Raw genomic sequence first — 18,923 nt, 5'->3', positions numbered from 1 at the left:
CCAAAAACACCCCAAATTTTAGGGTCAAAAATCTCAATTTTGTCTCTAAAAAGCAACCAAATTTGGGTCAAAAAATCTCATTTCTGGGTCCAAAAAACCCCAAATTTTAGCGTTAAAAATCTCAATTTTGAGTCCAAAAAACCCCCACATTTTAGGGTAAAATCCCTCAATTTTGGCTCCAAAACCCCTCCAATTTTAGGGTGAAAAATCTCATTTTTGGGTCTAAAAACCCTCAAATCCTGTTCCCCTGCAGGGCACCAACATCGGGGCGGGCAAGGCCGTGGGCATCGTGGTGGCCACGGGCGTCAACACCGAGATCGGCAACAGCCCTTCCCTTTTGGGCCCAAAAAGGCAAATTTTGGGTCCAAACCCCTCATTTTTGGGTCTAAACCCCCTCAAATTTTAGTGTAAAATACCTCATTTTTGGGTCAAAACCCCCCCAAATTTTGGAACCAAATCTCTCATCTTTGGGTCTAAAAACCCCTAAATTTTGGTCTGAAAAACCTCAATTTTGGGGATTAAATTACTGATTTTTGCCTCTACAACCTCGAAATTTTAGGGTCAAAAATCTCATTTTTGGATCTAAAAATAGCCAAATTTAGGGTCAAAAATCTCATTTTTGGGTCTAAAAAACCCAAATTTTAGGGTTAAAAATCTCAATTTTTGGGTCCAAAAACCCCCAAATTTTAGGGTCAAAAATCTCATTTTTGGCTCCAAAAATAGCCAAATTTAGGGTCAAAAATCCCATCTTTGGGTCTAAAAAACCCCAAATTTTAGGGTTAAAAATTTCAAATTTTGAGTCAAAAACCCCCAAATTTTAGGGTCAAAAATCTCATTTTTGACTCCAAAAAGCCCCGAATTTTGGGTCAAAAATCTCATTTCTGGGTCCAAAAACCCCCAAATTTTAGGGTCAAAAATCTCATTTCTGGGTCCAAAAACACCCCAAATTTTAGGGTCAAAAATCTCAATTTTGTCTCTAAAAAGCAACCAAATTTGGGTCAAAAAATCTCATTTCTGGGTCCAAAAAACCCCAAATTTTAGCGTTAAAAATCTCAATTTTGAGTCCAAAAAACCCCCACATTTTAGGGTAAAATCCCTCAATTTTGGCTCCAAAACCCCTCCAATTTTAGGGTGAAAAATCTCATTTTTGGGTCTAAAAACCCTCAAATCCTGTTCCCCTGCAGGGCACCAACATCGGGGCGGGCAAGGCCGTGGGCATCGTGGTGGCCACGGGCGTCAACACCGAGATCGGCAAGATCCGCGACGAGATGGCGGCCACGGAGCAGGACAAGACGCCGCTGCAGCAGAAGCTGGACGAGTTCGGCGAGCAGCTCTCCAAGGTGATCTCGCTCATCTGCGTCGCCGTCTGGGCCATCAACATCGGCCACTTCAACGACCCCGTGCACGGCGGCTCCTGGATCCGCGGCGCCATCTACTACTTCAAGATCGCCGTCGCCCTGGCCGTGGCCGCCATCCCCGAAGGTGCGGGGAGGGGGGTTTGGGGTGATTTGTGGGGGTTTGGGGAAGGTTTGGGGTGATTTGTGGGGTTCTGAAGAACATTTATGGTGATTTGTGGGGGTTTGGAGAAGGTTTGTGGTCATTTATGGGGTTTTGGAGAAGGTTTGTGGTAATTTATTGGGTTTTGGAGACCATTTGTTGTCATTGATGGGGTTTTGGAGAAGGCTTGTGGTCATTTATGGACCATTCGTGGTGATTTGTGGGGTTTGAGGAGGGTTTGGGGTGGGTTTGTGGGGTTTGGAGAAGGTTTGTGGTGATTTATGGACCATTCGTGGTGATTTGTGGGGTTTGAGGGTCGTTTATGGGGTTTTTGAGAAGGTTTGTGGTCATTTATGGGGTTTTGGAGACCATTTGTGGTCGTTTATTGGGTTTTGGAGAAGGTTTGGGGTGGTTTGTGGTCATTTATGGACCATTTGTGGTCGTTTATGGGGTTTTGGAGAGGGTTTGGGGAGGGTTTGGGGTGATTTATGGAGTTCTGAAGAACATTTATGGTCATTTATGGGGTTTTGGAGGAGGTTTGTGGTGATTTATGGACCATTTGTCGTCGTTTTTGGGGTTTTGGAGAAGGTTTGAGTTGGGTTGTGGGGTTTGGAGAAGGTTTGGGGTGGGGTTGTGGTGATTTATGGACCATTCGTGGTCATTAATGGGGTTTTGGAGAAGGTTTGTGGTCTTTTATGGGGTTTTGGAGACCATTTGTGGTAGTTTATGGGGTTTTGGAGAAGGTTTGGGGTGGGTTTTGGGTGGGTTTTGGGGTTTTTGAGAAGGTTCGTGGTGATTTATGGACCATGCGTGGTCATTTATGGGGTTTTGGAGAAGGTTTGTGGTCATTTATGGACCATTCATGGTCGTTTGTGGGGTCTTGGAGGAGGTTCGGGGTGATTTATGGATCATTTGTGGTCATTTATGGGGTTTTGGAGAAGGTTTGTGGTCATTTATGGACCATCCATGGGGATCATTTGTGGTCATTTATGGGGTTTTGGAGAAGGTTTGGGGTGGGTTTTGGGGTTTTGGAGAAGGTTTGGGGTCATTTTTGGACCATTCAGGGTCATTTTTGGAGTTTTTGAGAGCATTTGTGGTGATTTATGGGGTTTTGGAGAAGGTTCGTGGCCATTTATGGACCATCCATGGTCATTTTTGGAGTTTTTGAGATCATTTGTGGTGATTTATGGGGTTTTGGAGAAGGTTTGGGGTCATTTTTGGCCCATTCAGGGTCATTTTTGGAGTTTTTGAGAGCATTTGTGGTGATTTATGGGGTTTTGGAGAAGGTTCGTGGTCATTTACGGACCATCCATGGTCATTTTTGGACCATCCATAGTCATTTTTGGACCATCCATGGTCTTTTTGGACCATCCATGGTCATTTTTGGACCATCCGTGGTCATTTTTGGACCATTTATGGTCATTTTTGGACCATCCATGGTCATTTTTGGACCATCCATGCTCTTTTTTGGACCATCCATGGTCATTTTTGGACCATTTATGGTCATTTTTGGGGTCTCCATCTGACTACGGAGGGTCTCTGACCACCCCCCGGTGTCCCCGGTGACCGCGGTGTCCCCGCTGTCCCCAGGGCTGCCGGCCGTCATCACCACGTGCCTGGCGCTGGGCACGCGCCGCATGGCCAAGAAGAACGCCATCGTGCGCAGCCTGCCCTCGGTGGAGACGCTGGGCTGCACCTCGGTCATCTGCTCCGACAAGACCGGCACGCTCACCACCAACCAGATGTCCGTCTGCAAGGTGGGGCCCCAGAACTCCCAAAACCCCAAAATGTCTCCTGGAGAACCTCGAATTTCCATGGGAACCTCAAAATTTCCATTAAAACATCAAATTTCTCCTGGAGAACCCAGAATTTCCATGGAGACCTCAAAATTTCTCCTGGAGAACCTCAAAATTTCCATTAAAACCTCAAAGTTTCTTCTGGAGAACCCAAAATTTCCATGGAAACGTCAAAATTTCCATAAAAACATCAAATTTCTTCTGGAGAACCTCAAACTTTCCATGGAAACCTCAAAGTTTTCATTAAAACCTCAAAGTTTCTTCTGGAGAACCCAAAATTTCTTCTGGAGAGCCAAAAAATTCCATGGGAACCTCAAAATTTCCATGGAAACCTCAAAGTTTTCGTTAAAACCTCAAAATTTCTTCTGGGGAACTTCCTCTGGAGAACCCAAAATTTCCATGGAAACGTCAAAATTTCCATAAAAACATCAAATTTCTTCTGGAGAACCTCAAAATTTCCATGGAAACCTCAAAGTTTTTATTAAAACCTCAAAGTTTCTTCTGGAGAACCCAAAATTTCTTCTGGAGAGCCAAAAAATTCCATGGGAACCTCAAAATTTCCATAAAAACCTCAAAGTTTTCGTTAAAACCTCAACATTTCTTCTGGAGAACTTCAAAATTCCATGGAGAACCTAAAATTCCTCCTGGAGAACCCAAAAATTTCTCCAGGAGAACCCAAAATTCCACCAGGAGAACCCAAATTTCCTCTCAGGAACCCCAAAAGTTCTCCTGAGGAACCCAAAATTCCACCCGGGAACCCCAAAATTTCCATGGAAACCCCAAAATTCCTCCAGAAGAACCCAAAATTCCTTAAGGAATCCCAAAAATTCCCATGGAGAACCCAAAATTTTTCCAAAAACCCCAAAATTCCACCCGGGAACCCCAAAATTCCACCCGGGAACCCCAAAATTCCACCCGGGAACCCCAAAATTCCACCCGGGAACCCCAAAATTCCACCCGGGAACCCCAAAATTTCCATGGAAACCCCAAAATTCCTCCAGAAGAACCCAAAATTCCTTAAGGAATCCCAAAAATTCCCATGGAGAACCCAAAATTTTTCCAAAAACCCCAAAATTCCACCCGGGAACCCCAAAATTCCACCCGGGAACCCCAAAATTCCACCCGGGAACCCCAAAATTCCACCCGGGAACCCCAAAATTCCACCCGGGAACCCCAAAATTTCCATGGAAACCCCAAAATTCCTCCTGGAGAACCCAAAATTCCTCTCAGGAACCCCAAAAATTCTCCTGAGGAACCCAAAATTCCACCCAGGAACCCCAAAATTCCACCTGGGAACCCCAAAATTCCACCAGAAGAACCCAAAATTCCACCAGGAGAACCCAAAATTCCTCTCAGGAACCACAAAAATTCTCCTGAGGAACCCAAAATTCCACCCAGGAACCCCAAAATTCCACCTGGGAACCCCAAAATTCCACCAGAAGAACCCAAAATTCCACCAGGAGAACCCAAAACTCCTCTGGGACCCCCCGAGGAGCCCTGGGTGTCCCCAAAACGTCCCCGTTTGTCCCCAGATGTTCATCATGGACAAGGTGGAGGGCGACGTCTGCTCCCTGAACGAGTTCTCCATCACCGGCTCCACCTACGCGCCCGAGGGGGAAGTGTGAGTCCGGCGTGTCCCCAATGTCACCTCGAGGTCCCCAAAGCCACCCCGGGGTCCCCAAATGTCACCTCGGGGTCCCCAAAGGTCACCCCAGGGTCCCCAAATGTCACCTCGAGGTCCCCAGATGTCACCTCGGGGTCCCCAAAGGTCACCCCAGGGTCCCCAAATGTCACCTCGAGGTCCCCAGATGTCACCTCGGGGTCCCCAAAGGTCACCCCAGGGTCCCCAAATGTCACCTCGAGGTCCCCAGATGTCACCTCGGGGTCCCCAAAGGTCACCCCAGGGTCCCCAAATGTCACCTCGAGGTCCCCAGATGTCACCTCGGGGTCCCCAAAGGTCACCCCAGGGTCCCCAAATGTCACCTCGAGGTCCCCAGATGTCACCTCGGGGTCCCCAAAGGTCACCCCAGGGTCCCCAAATGTCACCTCGAGGTCCCCAGATGTCACCTCGGGGTCCCCAAAGGTCACCCCAGGGTCCCCAAATGTCACCTCGAGGTCCCCAGCGGCGTGTCCCCAATGTCACCCCGGGGTCCCCAAATGTCACCTCGGGGTCCCCAAAGGTCACCCCAGGGTCCCCAAATGTCACCTCGAGGTCCTCAAAGCCACCCCAGGAGCTCCAGACCTCCAAAACCTCCTCAGATGTTCCCAAAACCTTCTCAGAGGTCCCCAAATGTCACCCCAGGGTCCCCAAATGCCACATTGAGGTCCTTCAGATGTTCTCAAAACCTTCTCAGAGGTCCCCAAATGTCACCCCGGGGTCCCCAAATGTCACCCCAGGAGCTCCAGACCTCCAAAACCTCCTCAGATGTTCTCAAAACCTTCTCAGAGGTCCCCAAATGGCACCTCGGGGTCCCCAAATGCCACATTGAGGTCCCCAAATGTCACCTCGGGGTCCCCAGATGTCCCCAGTGATGTCCCCAATGTCCCCGTGTCCACCTTGACCCCGATGTTCTCCTTGGCCTTGGTGTCCCTCAAGGTTCCTCAAGGTTCCTCAATGTCCACCTTGACACCAATGTCCCCAATGACCCCAAATGTCCCCAATGTCCCCATGTCCACCTTGACCTCGATGTCCTCCTTGACCTTGATGTCCCTCAAGGCTCCTCAAGGCTCCTCAAGGTTCCTCAAGGTTCTCCTGCCCCTGCTGCCCCCAATGTCCCCAATGTCCCCGATGTCCCTGATGTCCCCCATGACCTTGGTGACCCCTGATGTCCCCAATGTCCCCTTGTGTCCCCAAGTGTCCCTTGACCTCGATGTCCTCCTTGACCTTGGTGTCCCTCAAGGTTCCTCAAGGTTCCCCAGGCCCTGCTGCCCCCAATGTCCCCATGACCCCAATGACCCCAAATGTCCCCAGTGTCCCCATGTCCACCTTGACCTCGATGTCCTCCTTGGCCTTGGTGTCCCTCAAGGCTCCTCAAGGTTCCTCAAGGTTCTCCTGTCCCTGCTGCCCCCAATGTCCCCAATGTCCCCAATGTCCCCCATGACCTTGGTGACCCCTGGTGTCCCCATGTCCCCCTTGACCCCGATGTCCTCCTTGACCTTGGTGTCCCTCAAGGCTCCTCAAGGTTCCTCAAGGTTCCCCAGGCCCGTGTCCCACCCGGTGTCCCGTGTCCCACCCGGTGTCCCGTGTCCCCGCAGGTGATCAAGCAGCTGATGAAGAAGGAGTTCACGCTGGAGTTCTCCAGGGACAGGAAGTCCATGTCGGTCTTCTGCTCGCCGGCCAAGGCCTCGCGCGCCGCCGTGGGCAACAAGATGTTCGTCAAGGTGGGTCCCCGTGGGGACGTCCCCTGGGCCACCTGGGGCCACCTGGGGCCACCTGGGGGTCACCTGAGGCCACCTGGGGGTGTCATCTGGGTCACACCACCCCATGAGCATGTTCTGCCACCCCAAACCTTCTCAAACCTTCTCAAACCTTCTCCAACCTCGGTCCCACCACCCCAAACCTTGATCCCACCACCCCAAACCTTCTCCAACGTTGATCCCACCACCCCAAAACCTCTCCAGCCTGGGTTCCAGAACACCAAACCTTCTCCAACCCTCTCCAACCTTGATCCCACCACCCCAAACCTTCTCCAACCTTCTCCAAACTTCTCCAACCTGGGTCCCACCACCCCAAACCTTCTCCAACGTTGATCCCACCACCCCAAAACCTCTCCAGCCTGGGTTCCAGAACACCAAACCTTCTCCAACCCTCTCCAACCTTGATCCCACCACCCCAAACCTTCTCCAACCTTCTCCAAACTTCTCCAACCTGGGTCCCACCACCCCAAACCTTCTCCAATTTTGATCTCACTACTCCAAACCATCTCCAAACTGGGTCCCACCACCCCAAACCTTCTCCAACCTCAGTCCCACCATCCCAAACCTTCCCAAACCTGGGTCCCACCACTCCAAACCATCTCCAACCTTCTCCAACCTTGGTCCCACCACCCCAAACCATCTCCAGCCTTGGTCCCACCACCCCAAACCTTCTCCAACGTTGATCTCACTACTCCAAACCATCTCCAACCTGGGTCCCACCACCCCAAACCTTCTCCAAACCTTCTCAAATCTTCTCCAACCTTCTCACACCTCAGTCCCACCACCCCATCGTGATGTCCCCAAGTGCCACCACCCCTGGTGACACCCCTGTCCCACCCCAGAGTGCCCTCGAGGGCGTCATCGACCGCTGTAACTCCATCCCACCACCCCAAACCTTCTCCAACCTGGGTCCCACCATCCCAAACCATCTCCAACCTGGGTCCCACCACCCCAAAACTTCTGAAACCTTCTCCAAACTTCTCCAACCTGGGTCCCACCACCCCTGGTGACACCCGTGTCCCCCCCAGGGTGCCCCCGAGGGCGTCATCGACCGCTGTAACTACGTGCGCGTGGGCACCACGCGGGTGCCTCTGACGCCGGCGGTCAAGGAGAAGATCCAGAGCGTCATCAAGGAGTGGGGCACGGGCCGGGACACGCTGCGCTGCCTGGCCCTGGCCACCCGCGACACGCCGCCCAAGAAGGAGGACATGGTCCTCGAGGACTCCTCCAAGTTCGCCGAGTACGAGGTTTTGGGTGGTGGGAGCTCATTTTGGGTGGTGGAACCTCGTTTTTGGGTGGTGGGACCTCGATTTGGGTGGTGGGAGCTCTTTTTGGGTGGTGGGAGCTCGTTTTGGGGCGTTTGGGGTTCCTTCTCTATCATGACCTCCAAAAATTCCTTTTTGGAGGTTCCTGCTCCACCACGACCTCCAAAACCCCTTTTTTTGAGGTTCCTGGTCTACCACGACCTCCAAACTTCCATTTTTGGAGGTTCCTGGTCCTTGGTGGCCTCCAAAACTTCCTTTTTTGGGGTTCCTGGTCTACCACGACCCCAAAAAATCCATTTTTGGAGGTTCCTGTTCCACCACGACCCCAAAAAAGACCTCGTTTTGGGTGGTGGGACCTTGTTTTGGGTGGTGGGACCTCGTTTTTGGGTGGTGGGAGCTCGTTTTGGGTGGTGGGAGCTCATTTTGGGTGCTGGGACCTCGTTTTTGGGTGGTGGGACCTCGATTTGGGTGGTGGGAGCTCTTTTTGGGTGGTGGGAGCTCGTTTTGGGGCGTTTGGGGTTCCTTCTCTATCATGACCTCCAAAAATTCCTTTTTGGAGGTTCCTGCTCCACCACGACCTCCAAAACCCCTTTTTTTGAGGTTCCTGGTCTACCACGACCTCCAAACTTCCATTTTTGGAGGTTCCTGGTCCTTGGTGGCCTCCAAAACTTCCATTTTTGGAGCTTCCTGCTCCACCACCACCTCCAAAACCTCATTTTGGGTTGGGTTCCTGGTCTACCACGACCCCAAAAAATCCATTTTTGGAGGTTCCTGTTCCACCACGACCCCAAAAAATCCATTTTTGGAGGTTCCTGCTCTACCACGACCTCAAAAATTCAATTTTTGGAGCTTCCTGCTCCACCTCGACCCCAAAACTTCCATTTCCCTCGGTCCCACCCCGTTTCTCCCTGACGTCCCCCCGTTCTCCACCGCCCCCAGACCGACCTGACCTTCGTGGGCTGCGTGGGCATGCTGGACCCGCCGCGCAAGGAGGTGATGGGCTCCATCCGCCTGTGCCGCGACGCCGGCATCCGCGTCATCATGATCACGGGCGACAACAAGGGCACGGCCATCGCCATCTGCCGCCGCATCGGCATCTTCGGCGAGGACGAGGAGGTCACCGGCCGCGCCTACACCGGCCGCGAGTTCGACGACCTGCCGCTGTCCGAGCAGCGCGAGGCCTGCCGCCGCGCCTGCTGCTTCGCCCGCGTCGAGCCCACCCACAAGTCCAAGATCGTGGAGTTCCTGCAGTCCTTCGACGAGATCACCGCCATGGTGAGGAGCGGACGTGGTTGTGGAGGTCCACCATGGGTTTGAGGGGGTTTGAGTGGTTTTGGATGTGGTTATGGAGGTCCACCATGGATTTATGGAGGTTTGGTAGGGGTTTGAGTGGGTTTGGACGTGGTTATGGAGGTCCAGCATGGATTTATGGGGGTTTAGGGTTGTAAGGTCTTGGTGGACGTGGTTATGGAGGCCCACCATGGGTTTGAGTGGGTTTGAGGGGGTTTGAAGGGGTTTGAGCCCACCCACAAGTCCAAGATCGTGGAGTTCCTGCAGTCCTTCGACGAGATCACCGCCATGGTGAGGAGCGGGGAGGTGGTTATGGGGGTCCACCATGGGTTTGAGGGGGTTTGAGTGGTTTTGGATGTGGTTATGGAGGTCCACCATGGATTTATGGAGGTTTGGTAGGGGTTTGAGTGGTTTTGGATGTGGTTATGGAGGTCCACCATGGATTTGTGGGGGAAAGGGTCTTGTTGGACGTGGTTATGGGGGTCCACCATGGGTTTGAGGGGGTTTGAGTGGTTTTGGATGTGGTTATGGGGGTCCACCATGGATTTATGGGGGTTTGAGGGCGTTTCAGTGGGTTTCAGTGGTTTTGGATGTGGTTATGGAGGTCCACCATGGGTTTGAGGGGGTTTGAGTGGTTTTGGATGTGGTTATGGGGGTCCACCATGGATTTATGGGGATTTGAGGAGGTTTGAGGGGGTTTGGATGTGGTTATGGGGGTCCACCATGGATTTATGGGGATTTGAGGAGGTTTGAGGGGGTTTGGATGTGGTTATGGAGGTCCACCATGGGTTTATGGGGGTTTAGGGTTGTAAGGTCTTGGTGGACATGGATATGGAGGTCCACCATGGATTTATGGGGTTTTGAGTGGGTTTGGGTGTGGTTATGGAGGTCCAGCATGGATTTATGGAGGTTTGGAGTTGAAGGTTCTTGGTGAACGTGGTTGTGGGGGTCCACCATGGATTTATGGGGTTTTGAGTGGGTTTGGGTGTGGTTATGGAGGTCCAGCATGGATTTATGGAGGTTTGGAGTTGAAGGTTCTTGGTGAACGTGGTTGTGGGGGTCCACCATGGATTTATGGGGTTTTGAGTGGGTTTGGGTGTGGTTATGGAGGTCCAGCATGGATTTATGGAGGTTTGGAGTTGAAGGTTCTTGGTGAACGTGGTTGTGGGGGTCCACCATGGATTTATGGGGTTTTGAGTGGGTTTCGAGGTGGTTATGGGGGTCTGCCATGGATTTATGGGGGTGTGGTGGTCAACTGTCATTGATTGAAGGGGATTTCACCACCAACTTCTGACGTAGTTTTGAAGTCCCACCACCCATTTAATGTAGTTTTGGTTGCAACCATGAACATTTGATGTAGTTTTGGAGTCCCACCACCGATTTCACATTATTTTGGGTGCAACCATGAACATTTGACGTAGTTATGGAGCTCCACCACCAATTTAACGTAATTTAGGCTGCAACCATCAACTTTTGACGTAGTTTTGGGTAGGGCCAGGGTCAGTTCGTGGTCACCTTGGTCACTTTGGTCATCTGGGGTTGGCTCATGGTCAGTTGGATCAGTTGGGTCACCTGGTGGTCAGTTCATGGTCATTTGGGTCACCTCGTGGTCAGTTCATGGTCACCTTGGTCATTTGAGGTTGGCTCATGGTTATCTGGATCACCTGGTGGTCAGTTCATGATCTCCTTGACCACCTGAGTCACCTTGGTCATTTGGGGTTGACTCATGGTCATCTGGATCAGGCGCTGGGCCTGCCCGAGGCGCTGATCCCGGTGCAGCTGCTCTGGGTCAATCTGGTGACCGACGGGCTGCCGGCCACCGCGCTGGGCTTCAACCCGCCCGACCTGGACATCATGGACAAGCCCCCGCGCAGCCCCAAGGAGCCGCTCATCTCGGGCTGGCTCTTCTTCCGCTACCTGGCCATCGGAGGTGAGACAACCTGCGGTCACCTCGTGGTCACTTTGTGGTCAGTTGGGTCATCTGGTGGTCAGTTTGTGGTCATTTGAGTCATCTAGTGGTCAGTTCGTGGTCACTTGGGTCATCTATGTCTCCTGATGGTCAGTTCAAGCCCCCGCGCAGCCCCAAGGAGCCGCTCATCTCGGGCTGGCTCTTCTTCCGCTACCTGGCCATCGGAGGTGAGACAACCTGCGGTCACCTCGTGGTCACTTTGTGGTCAGTTGGGTCATCTGGTGGTCAGTTTGTGGTCACTTGGGTCATCTATGTCTCCTGATGGTCAGTTCGTGGTCACTTGGGTCACCTGGTGGTCAGTTCAAGGTCGTTTGGGTCACCTGGTGGTCAGTTTGTGGTCATTTGAGTCATCTAGTGGTCAGTTCGTGGTCATTTGGGTCATCTACATCTCCTGGTGGTCAGTTTGTGGTCATTTGGGTCACCTGGTGGTCAGTTCATGGTCCGTTGTGTCATCTAGGTCACCTAATGGTCAGTTTGTGGTCATTTGGGTCACCTGGTGGTCAGTTCATGGTCATTTGAGTCATCTAGTGGTCAGTTCGTGGTCATTTGGGTCATCTACATCTCCTGGTGGTCAGTTCATGGTCATTTGAGTCATCTAGTGGTCTGTTCATGGTCATTTGGATCACCTGGTGGTCAGTTCGTGGACATTTGGGTCACCTGGTGGTCAGTTCATGGTCATTTAGGTCATCTAGGTCACCTCATGATCAGTTCATGGTCATTTGGGTCATCTAGGTCACCTGGTGGTCAGTTTGTGGTCAGTTGGGTCATCTAGATCACCTGGTGGTCAGTTTGTGGTCATTTAGGTCATCTAGGTCACCTCATGGTCAGTTCATGGTCATTTGGGTCATCTAGGTCACCTGGTGGTCAGTTTGTGGTCGTTTGGGTCATCTACATCTCCTGGTGGTCAGTTCATGGTCATTTGAGTCATCTAGTGGTCTGTTCATGGTCATTTGGATCACCTGGTGGTCAGTTCGTGGACATTTGGGTCACCTGGTGGTCAGTTCATGGTCATTTAGGTCATCTAGGTCACCTCATGATCAGTTCATGGTCATTTGGGTCATCTAGGTCACCTGGTGGTCAGTTTGTGGTCATTTGGGTCATCTAGTGGTCAGTTTGTGATCAGTTGGGTCATCTACATCTCCTGGTGGTCAGTTCATGGTCAGTTCATGGTCATTTGGGTCATTTGGGTCACCTGGTGGCCAGTTCATGGTCATTTGGGTCACCTGGGTAGGGCGAGGGTCAGTTCATGGTCACCTTGGTCACTTTGGTCATTTGGGGTTGGCTCATGGTCAGTTGGGTCAGTTGGGTCACCTGGCGGTCAGTTCATGGTCAGTTGGGTCACCTGGTGGTCAGTTCATGGTCAGTTGGGTCATCTGGGTCACCTAATGGTCAGTTCATGGTCAGTTGGGTCACCTGGTGGTCAGTTCGTGGTCAGTTGGGTCACCTGGGTAGGGCCAGGGTCAGTTCGTGGTCACCTTGGTCACTTTGGTCATCTGGGGTTGGCTCATGGTCAGTTGGATCAGTTGGGTCACCTGGTGGTCAGTTCATGGTCATTTGGGTCACCTCGTGGTCAGTTCATGGTCACCTTGGTCATTTGAGGTTGGCTCATGGTTATCTGGATCACCTGGTGGTCAGTTCATGATCTCCTTGACCACCTGAGTCACCTTGGTCATTTGGGGTTGACTCATGGTCATCTGGATCAGCTGGTGGTCAGTTCATGGTCACTTGGGTCACCTGGGTAGGGCTAGGGTCAGTTCGTGGTCACCTTGGTCACTTGGGTCATTTGGGATTGGCTCATGGTCAGTTGGGTGATCTCAGTCACCTGGTGGTCAGTTCGAGGTCAGTTGGGTCACTTGGGTCACGTCATGGTCAGTCCATGGTCATTTGGGTCATGTGGGTCACCTGGTGGTCAGTTGGAGGTCACCTGGCTCAGGTGGGCTCATGGCCAAGCCCCCGCGCAGCCCCAAGGAGCCGCTCATCTCGGGCTGGCTCTTCTTCCGCTACCTGGCCATCGGAGGTGAGACAACCTGCGGTCACCTCGTGGTCAGCTCGTGGTCACTTGGGTCATCTGGTGGTCAGTTCGTGGTCATTTGGGTCATCTAGTGGTCAGTTCATGGTCATTTGGATCACCTGGTGGTCAGCTCGTGGACATTTGGGTCATCTGGTGGTCAGTTTGTGGTCACTTGGGTCATCTAGATCACCTGGTGGTCAGTTCATGGTCACCTTGGTCACTTTGGTCATTTGGGGTTGGCTCATGGTCAGTTGGGTGATCTCAGTCACCTGGTGGTCAGTTCGAGGTCAGTTGTGTCATCTAGGTCACCTCATGGTCAGTTTGTGGTCATTTGGGTCATCTAGTGGTCAGTTTGTGATCAGTTGGGTCATCTACATCTCCTGGTGGTCAGTTCATGGTCAGTTCATGGTCATTTGGGTCATTTGGGTCACCTGGTGGCCAGTTCATGGTCATTTGGGTCACCTGGGTAGGGCGAGGGTCAGTTCATGGTCACCTTGGTCACTTTGGTCATTTGGGGTTGGCTCATGGTCAGTTGGGTCAGTTGGGTCACCTGGTGGTCAGTTCATGGTCAGTTGGGTCATCTGGGTCACCTAATGGTCAGTTCATGGTCAGTTGGGTCACCTGGTGGTCAGTTCGTGGTCATTTAGGTCATCTAGGTCACCTCATGGTCAGTTTGTGGTCATTTGGGTCATCTAGTGGTCAGTTTGTGATCAGTTGGGTCATCTACATCTCCTGGTGGTCAGTTTGTGGTCATTTGGGTCACCTGGTTAGGGTTAGGGTCAGTTCGTGGTCACCTTGGTCACTTGGGTCATCTGGGGTTGGCTCGTGGTCAGTTGGGTCACCTGGGAGCTGGTGGTGGTCAGCTCGTGGACCCAAAAATACCATCCTGGGGACCCCAAAAACCACACGAAAACCACAAAAAAAACACCTGGAGACTTCCATGGAGAAGGTTCCTTGAGGAACCTCATGGGGTCACCTCGAGAACCTCATGGAACCACCTGAAGACCCCAAAAAACCACTTGGAGACCCCCAAAAACCACCTGGAGACCCCAAAAAAAACACCTGGAGACCCCAAAAAAACACCTGAAGAGCCCAAAAAACCACCTGGAGACCCCCAAAACCTCCTGGAAACCCCAAAAAAACCACCTTGAGACCACAAAAACCACCTGAAAACCCCAAAAAATCACCTTGAGACCCCAAAAATTTTCATGAAAACCCCAAAAAACCACCTGGAGACCCCAAAAAAACACCTGGAGACCCCCAAAACCTCCTGAAAACCCCAAAAAATCACCTTGAGACCCCAAAAACCACCTTGAGACCCCAAAAATTTTCATGAAAACCCCAAAAAACCACCTGGAAACCCCAAAAAATCACCTGAAGAGCCCAAAAACCACCTTGAGACCCCAAAAACAACCTGGAAACCCCAAAAAAACACCTTGAGACCCCAAAAATCCACCTGGAAACCCCAAAAACCACCTGGAGACCCCAAAAAACCACCTGAAGAGCCCAAAAAACCACCTGGAGAACCCGGGGTGGCCCCTTGGAGACCCCCAGGTGTCCCCAGGTGTCCCCAGGGTGTCCCCAGGTGTCCCCAACCCCCCCCTGTCCCCCCAGGCTACGTCGGCGCCGCCACGGTGGGAGCGGCCGCCTGGTGGTTCCTCTTCGCCGAGGACGGGCCCAACGTCAGCTACCACCAGCTGGTGAGTCCCCAGGTGTCCCCAGGTGTCCCCGAGGCGTCCCTGAGCTGGTGACCCCGAGGTGACCCCGAGGTGACCCCGATGTCCCCCCAGACCCACTTCATGCAGTGCTCGGAGCACAACGTGGACTTCGAGGGCTTGGACTGCGACATCTTCGAGTCGCCGGTGCCGATGACGATGGCGCTGTCGGTGCTGGTGACCATCGAGATGTGCAACGCCCTCAACAGGTGAGGGACACGTCACCGTGGTCACCTTGGTCATTGTCACCTTGGTCATGGTCATGGTTGTGGTCATGGTCATCAGACCCACTTCATGCAGTGCTCGGAGCACAACGTGGACTTCGAGGGCTTGGACTGCGACATCTTCGAGTCGCCGGTGCCGATGACGATGGCGCTGTCGGTGCTGGTGACCATCGAGATGTGCAACGCCCTCAACAGGTGAGGGACGCGTCACCGTGGCCATTGTCACCGTGGTCACCTTGGTCATTGTCACCTTGGTCATGGTCATGGTCATCGTTATTGTCATCGTTGTTGTTGTCATGGTCACCATGGTCATGGTCATCATGGTGACCATGGAGATGTGTAACACCCTCAACAGGTGAGGGACGCGTCACCGTGGCCATTGTCACCGTGGTCACCTTGGTCATTGTCACCTTGGTCACTGTCACCATGGTCATTGTCACCTTGGTCATGGTCATCGTGGTCATTGTCATCGTTATTGTCATGGTCATCACAGTTATGGTCATGGTCATGGTCATAATGTCATGGTCATCTTGGTCATTGTTGTCATCATGGTCATGGTCATCATGGTGACCATGGAGATGTGCAACGCCCTCAACAGGTGAGGGACACGTCACCGTGGTCATTGTCACCATTGTCACCTTGGTCATTGTCACTTTGGTCATGGTCATGGTCATTGTTATTGTCATCGTTGTCATTGTCATGGTCATGGTCACCATGGTCATGGTCACCATGGTCATCATTGTCATCACGGTCATGGTCATCATGGTGATGTCCCCAATGTCCCCAACCTGTCCATGAACCCCAGCCAGATGCCACCATGGGAGAACATCTGGCTGATGGTCCTTGTCCACCCCAATGTCCCCAATGTCCCCATGACCCCCTGGTGACCCCGATGTCCCCAATGTCCCCGATGTCCCCATGACCTCCTGGTGACCCCGATGTCCCCATGGTCACCTCAATGTCCCCGCTGTCCCCAGCCTGTCCATGAACCCCAGCCAGATGCCACCATGGGAGAACATCTGGTTGATGGGCCCTGTCCACCCCAATGTCCCCAATGTCCCCAATGTCCCCGATGTCCCCAATGTCCCCGATGTCCCCATGACCTCCTGGTGACCCCAATGTCCCCAATGTCCCCAATGTCCCCATGACCCCCTGGTGACCCCGATGTCCCCCATGTCCCCGATGTCCCCATGGTCACCTCAATGTCCCCGCTGTCCCCAGCCTGTCCAAGAACCCCACCCAGATGCCACCATGGGAGAACATCTGGTTGATGGTCCTTGTCCACCCCAATGTCCCCAATGTCCCCATGACCCCCTGATGTCCCCGATGTCCCCCATGTCCCCGATGTCCCCATGACCTCCTGGTGACCCCGCTGTCCCCAGCCTGTCCGAGAACCAGTCGCTGGCCCGGATGCCGCCGTGGGTGAACATCTGGCTGATGGGCTCCATCTGCCTCTCCATGTCCCTGCACTTCGTCATCCTCTACATCGACCCCCTGCCCGTAAGGGGACACCGGGGACACCGCGGGGGCGGCCTTGGGCTGGTGGCCTTGGGGACGCCGGGGTGGTGGTCAGGGGGGTGGTGGTCATTGGGCGGTGGCCTTGGGGACATTGGGTTGGTGGTCATGGGTTTGGTGGTCATTGGGTTGGTGGTCATTGGGTTGGTGGTCATTGGGCGGTGGCCATCAAGGTGGTGGCCTTGGGGACATTGAGTTGGTGGTCATTGGGCGGTGGCCATCAAGGTGGTGGCCTTGGGGACATCAAGATGGTGGTCATGGGGTTGTCAGTCATTGGGTTGGTGGCCATTGAGGTGGTAGCCTTGGGGACATTGGGTTGGTGGTCATTGGGTTGGTGGTCATGGGGTTGGTGGTCATTGGGGTGGTGGCCTTGGGGACATCAAGATGGTGGTCATCGAGCTGGTGGTCATTGGGTTGGTGGCCATCAAGGTGGTGGCCTTGGGGACGTCAGGGTGGTGGTCACTGAGGTGGTGGTCACTGAGGTGGTGGTCTTTGGGTGGTGGTCATTGGGGTGGTGGCATCAAGCTGGTGGTCATCGAGCTGGTGGTCATTGGGTTGGTGGCCATCAAGGTGGTGGCCTTGGGGACGTCAGGGTGGTGGTCAGGGGGGTGGTGGTCATTGAGGTGGTGGTCGTTGGGTTGGTGGTCTTTGGGTTGGTGGTCATTGGGTTGGTGGCCTCAAGCTGGTGGTCATCGAGCTGGTGGTCATTGGATGGTGGCCATTGAGGTGGTGGCCTTGGGGACATTGGGTAGTGGTCATTGAGGTTGGTGACCATGATTGGGTTGGTGGTCATTGAGCTGGTGGTCATGGGGTTGGTGGCCATTGGGGTGGTGGCCTTGGGGACATCAAGATGGTGGTCATGGGGTTGTCAGTCATTGGGTTGGTGGCCATTGAGGTGGTGGCCTTGGGGACATTGGGGTGGTGGTCATTGAGCTGGTGGTCATGGGGTTGGTGGTCATTGGGGTGGTGGCCTTGGAGACATCAAGATGGTGGTCATTGAGGTTGGTGGCCTTGGGGACATTGGGTTGGTGGTCATTGGGTTTGTGGACGTTGGCTTGGTGGTCATCAAGCTGGTGGTCATCAAGGTGGTGGCCTTGGGGACATTGGGATCGTGATCATTGGGTGGTGACCATCAAGATGGTGGCCTTGGGGACATTGGGTTGGTGGTCATGGGGTTGGTGGCCATTAAGGTAGTGGCCTTGGGGACATTGGGTTGGTGGTCATTGGGTTTGTGGACGTTGGCTTGGTGGTCATCAAGCTGGTGGTCATCAAGGTGGTGGCCTTGGGGACATTGGGTTGGTGGTCATTGGGTTTGTGGACGTAGGCTTGGTGGTCATCAAGCTGGTGGTCATCAAGATGATGGTGCTCAAGGTGGTGGCCTTGGGGGACATTGGGTTGGTGGTCATTGGGTTTGTGGACGTTGGCTTGGTGGTCATCAAGCTGGGGGTCATCAAGATGATGGTCATCAAGGTGGTGGCCTTGGGGGACATTGGGTTGGTGGTCATTGTGTGGTGGTCATTGTGTGGTGGTCATTGGGGTGGTGGCCGTTGGGTGGCGGTCATTCAGGTGGTGGTCATTGACCTGGTGGTCATTGGGTTGGTGGCCATTGAGGTGGTGGCCTTGGGGACATTGGGGTGGTGGTCATTGAGCTGGTGGTCATGGGGTTGGTGGTCATTGGGGTGGTGGCCTTGGAGACATCAAGATGGTGGTCATTGAGGTTGGTGGCCTTGGGGACATTGAGTTGGTGGTCATGGGGTTGGTGGCCATTGGGTGGTGGCCGTTGGGTGGTGGCCATTGAGGTGGTGGTCATTGACCTGGTGGTCATTGGGTTGGTGGCCATCAAGGTGGTGGCCTTGGGGACATCAAGATGGTGGTCATGGGGTTGGTGGTCATGGAGGTGGTGGCCTTGGGGACATTGGGGTGGTGGTCATTGGGTTGGTGGTCATTGGGGTGGTGGCCTTGGGGACATCAAGATGGTGGTCATGGGGTTGGTGGCCATTAAGGTAGTGGCCCTGGGGACATTGGGTTGGTGGTCATTGGGTTTGTGGACGTTGGCTTGGTGGTCATCAAGCTGGTGGTCATCAAGGTGGTGGCCTTGGGGACATTGGGTTGGTGGTCATTGGGTTTGTGGACGTTGGCTTGGTGGTCATCAAGCTGGTGGTCATCAAGGTGGTGGCCTTGGGGGCATTGGGGTGGTGGGCATTGGTGTGGTGGTCGTTGGCTT

The 18,923-nt window shown here is 53.3% G+C and overlaps 1 protein-coding gene and 2 long non-coding RNA genes across 3 annotated transcripts in view; 2 read left to right on the top strand and 1 right to left on the bottom strand.

The window, feature by feature from the left end:
• Positions 1-253: 253 nt before the first annotated feature.
• Positions 254-18,923, top strand: part of LOC120508198 (sarcoplasmic/endoplasmic reticulum calcium ATPase 1-like) — a gene marked incomplete at its 5' end in the record, with an annotated part of 21,347 nt that continues 2,677 nt past the window's right edge. The window contains 12 exons of the mRNA XM_039721569.1: positions 254-351; positions 1,169-1,482; positions 3,088-3,254; positions 4,826-4,914; positions 6,476-6,674; positions 7,739-7,957; positions 8,915-9,286; positions 9,488-9,594; positions 10,966-11,195; positions 14,860-14,945; positions 15,036-15,169; positions 16,567-16,684. Coding sequence (XP_039577503.1) covers positions 254-351; positions 1,169-1,482; positions 3,088-3,254; positions 4,826-4,914; positions 6,476-6,674; positions 7,739-7,957; positions 8,915-9,286; positions 9,488-9,594; positions 10,966-11,195; positions 14,860-14,945; positions 15,036-15,169; positions 16,567-16,684 — 2,133 coding nt within the window. The remainder of the gene's footprint in view (positions 352-1,168; positions 1,483-3,087; positions 3,255-4,825; positions 4,915-6,475; positions 6,675-7,738; positions 7,958-8,914; positions 9,287-9,487; positions 9,595-10,965; positions 11,196-14,859; positions 14,946-15,035; positions 15,170-16,566; positions 16,685-18,923) is intronic.
• LOC120508200 lies at positions 11,691-13,178 on the bottom strand. The gene is made up of 3 exons (XR_005628953.1): positions 12,648-13,178; positions 12,012-12,375; positions 11,691-11,727 (listed from the first exon to the last, which is right to left on the bottom strand). It is a non-coding gene; the product is annotated as an uncharacterized LOC120508200 (long non-coding RNA).
• Positions 17,872-18,923, top strand: part of LOC120508199 — a 2,693-nt gene continuing 1,641 nt past the window's right edge. Inside the window, exons 1-2 of the long non-coding RNA XR_005628952.1 lie at positions 17,872-17,972; positions 18,170-18,596. This is a non-coding gene — a long non-coding RNA (uncharacterized LOC120508199). The remainder of the gene's footprint in view (positions 17,973-18,169; positions 18,597-18,923) is intronic.

Source organism: Passer montanus, unplaced genomic scaffold (genome assembly GCF_014805655.1).
Source record: "Passer montanus isolate IOZ18808 unplaced genomic scaffold, ASM1480565v1 scaffold459, whole genome shotgun sequence".
Classification (NCBI taxonomy): domain Eukaryota; kingdom Metazoa; phylum Chordata; class Aves; order Passeriformes; family Passeridae; genus Passer; species Passer montanus.
Note: the sequence above shows the minus strand (reverse complement) of the source record. Positions and strands in the feature narration are given on the sequence as shown.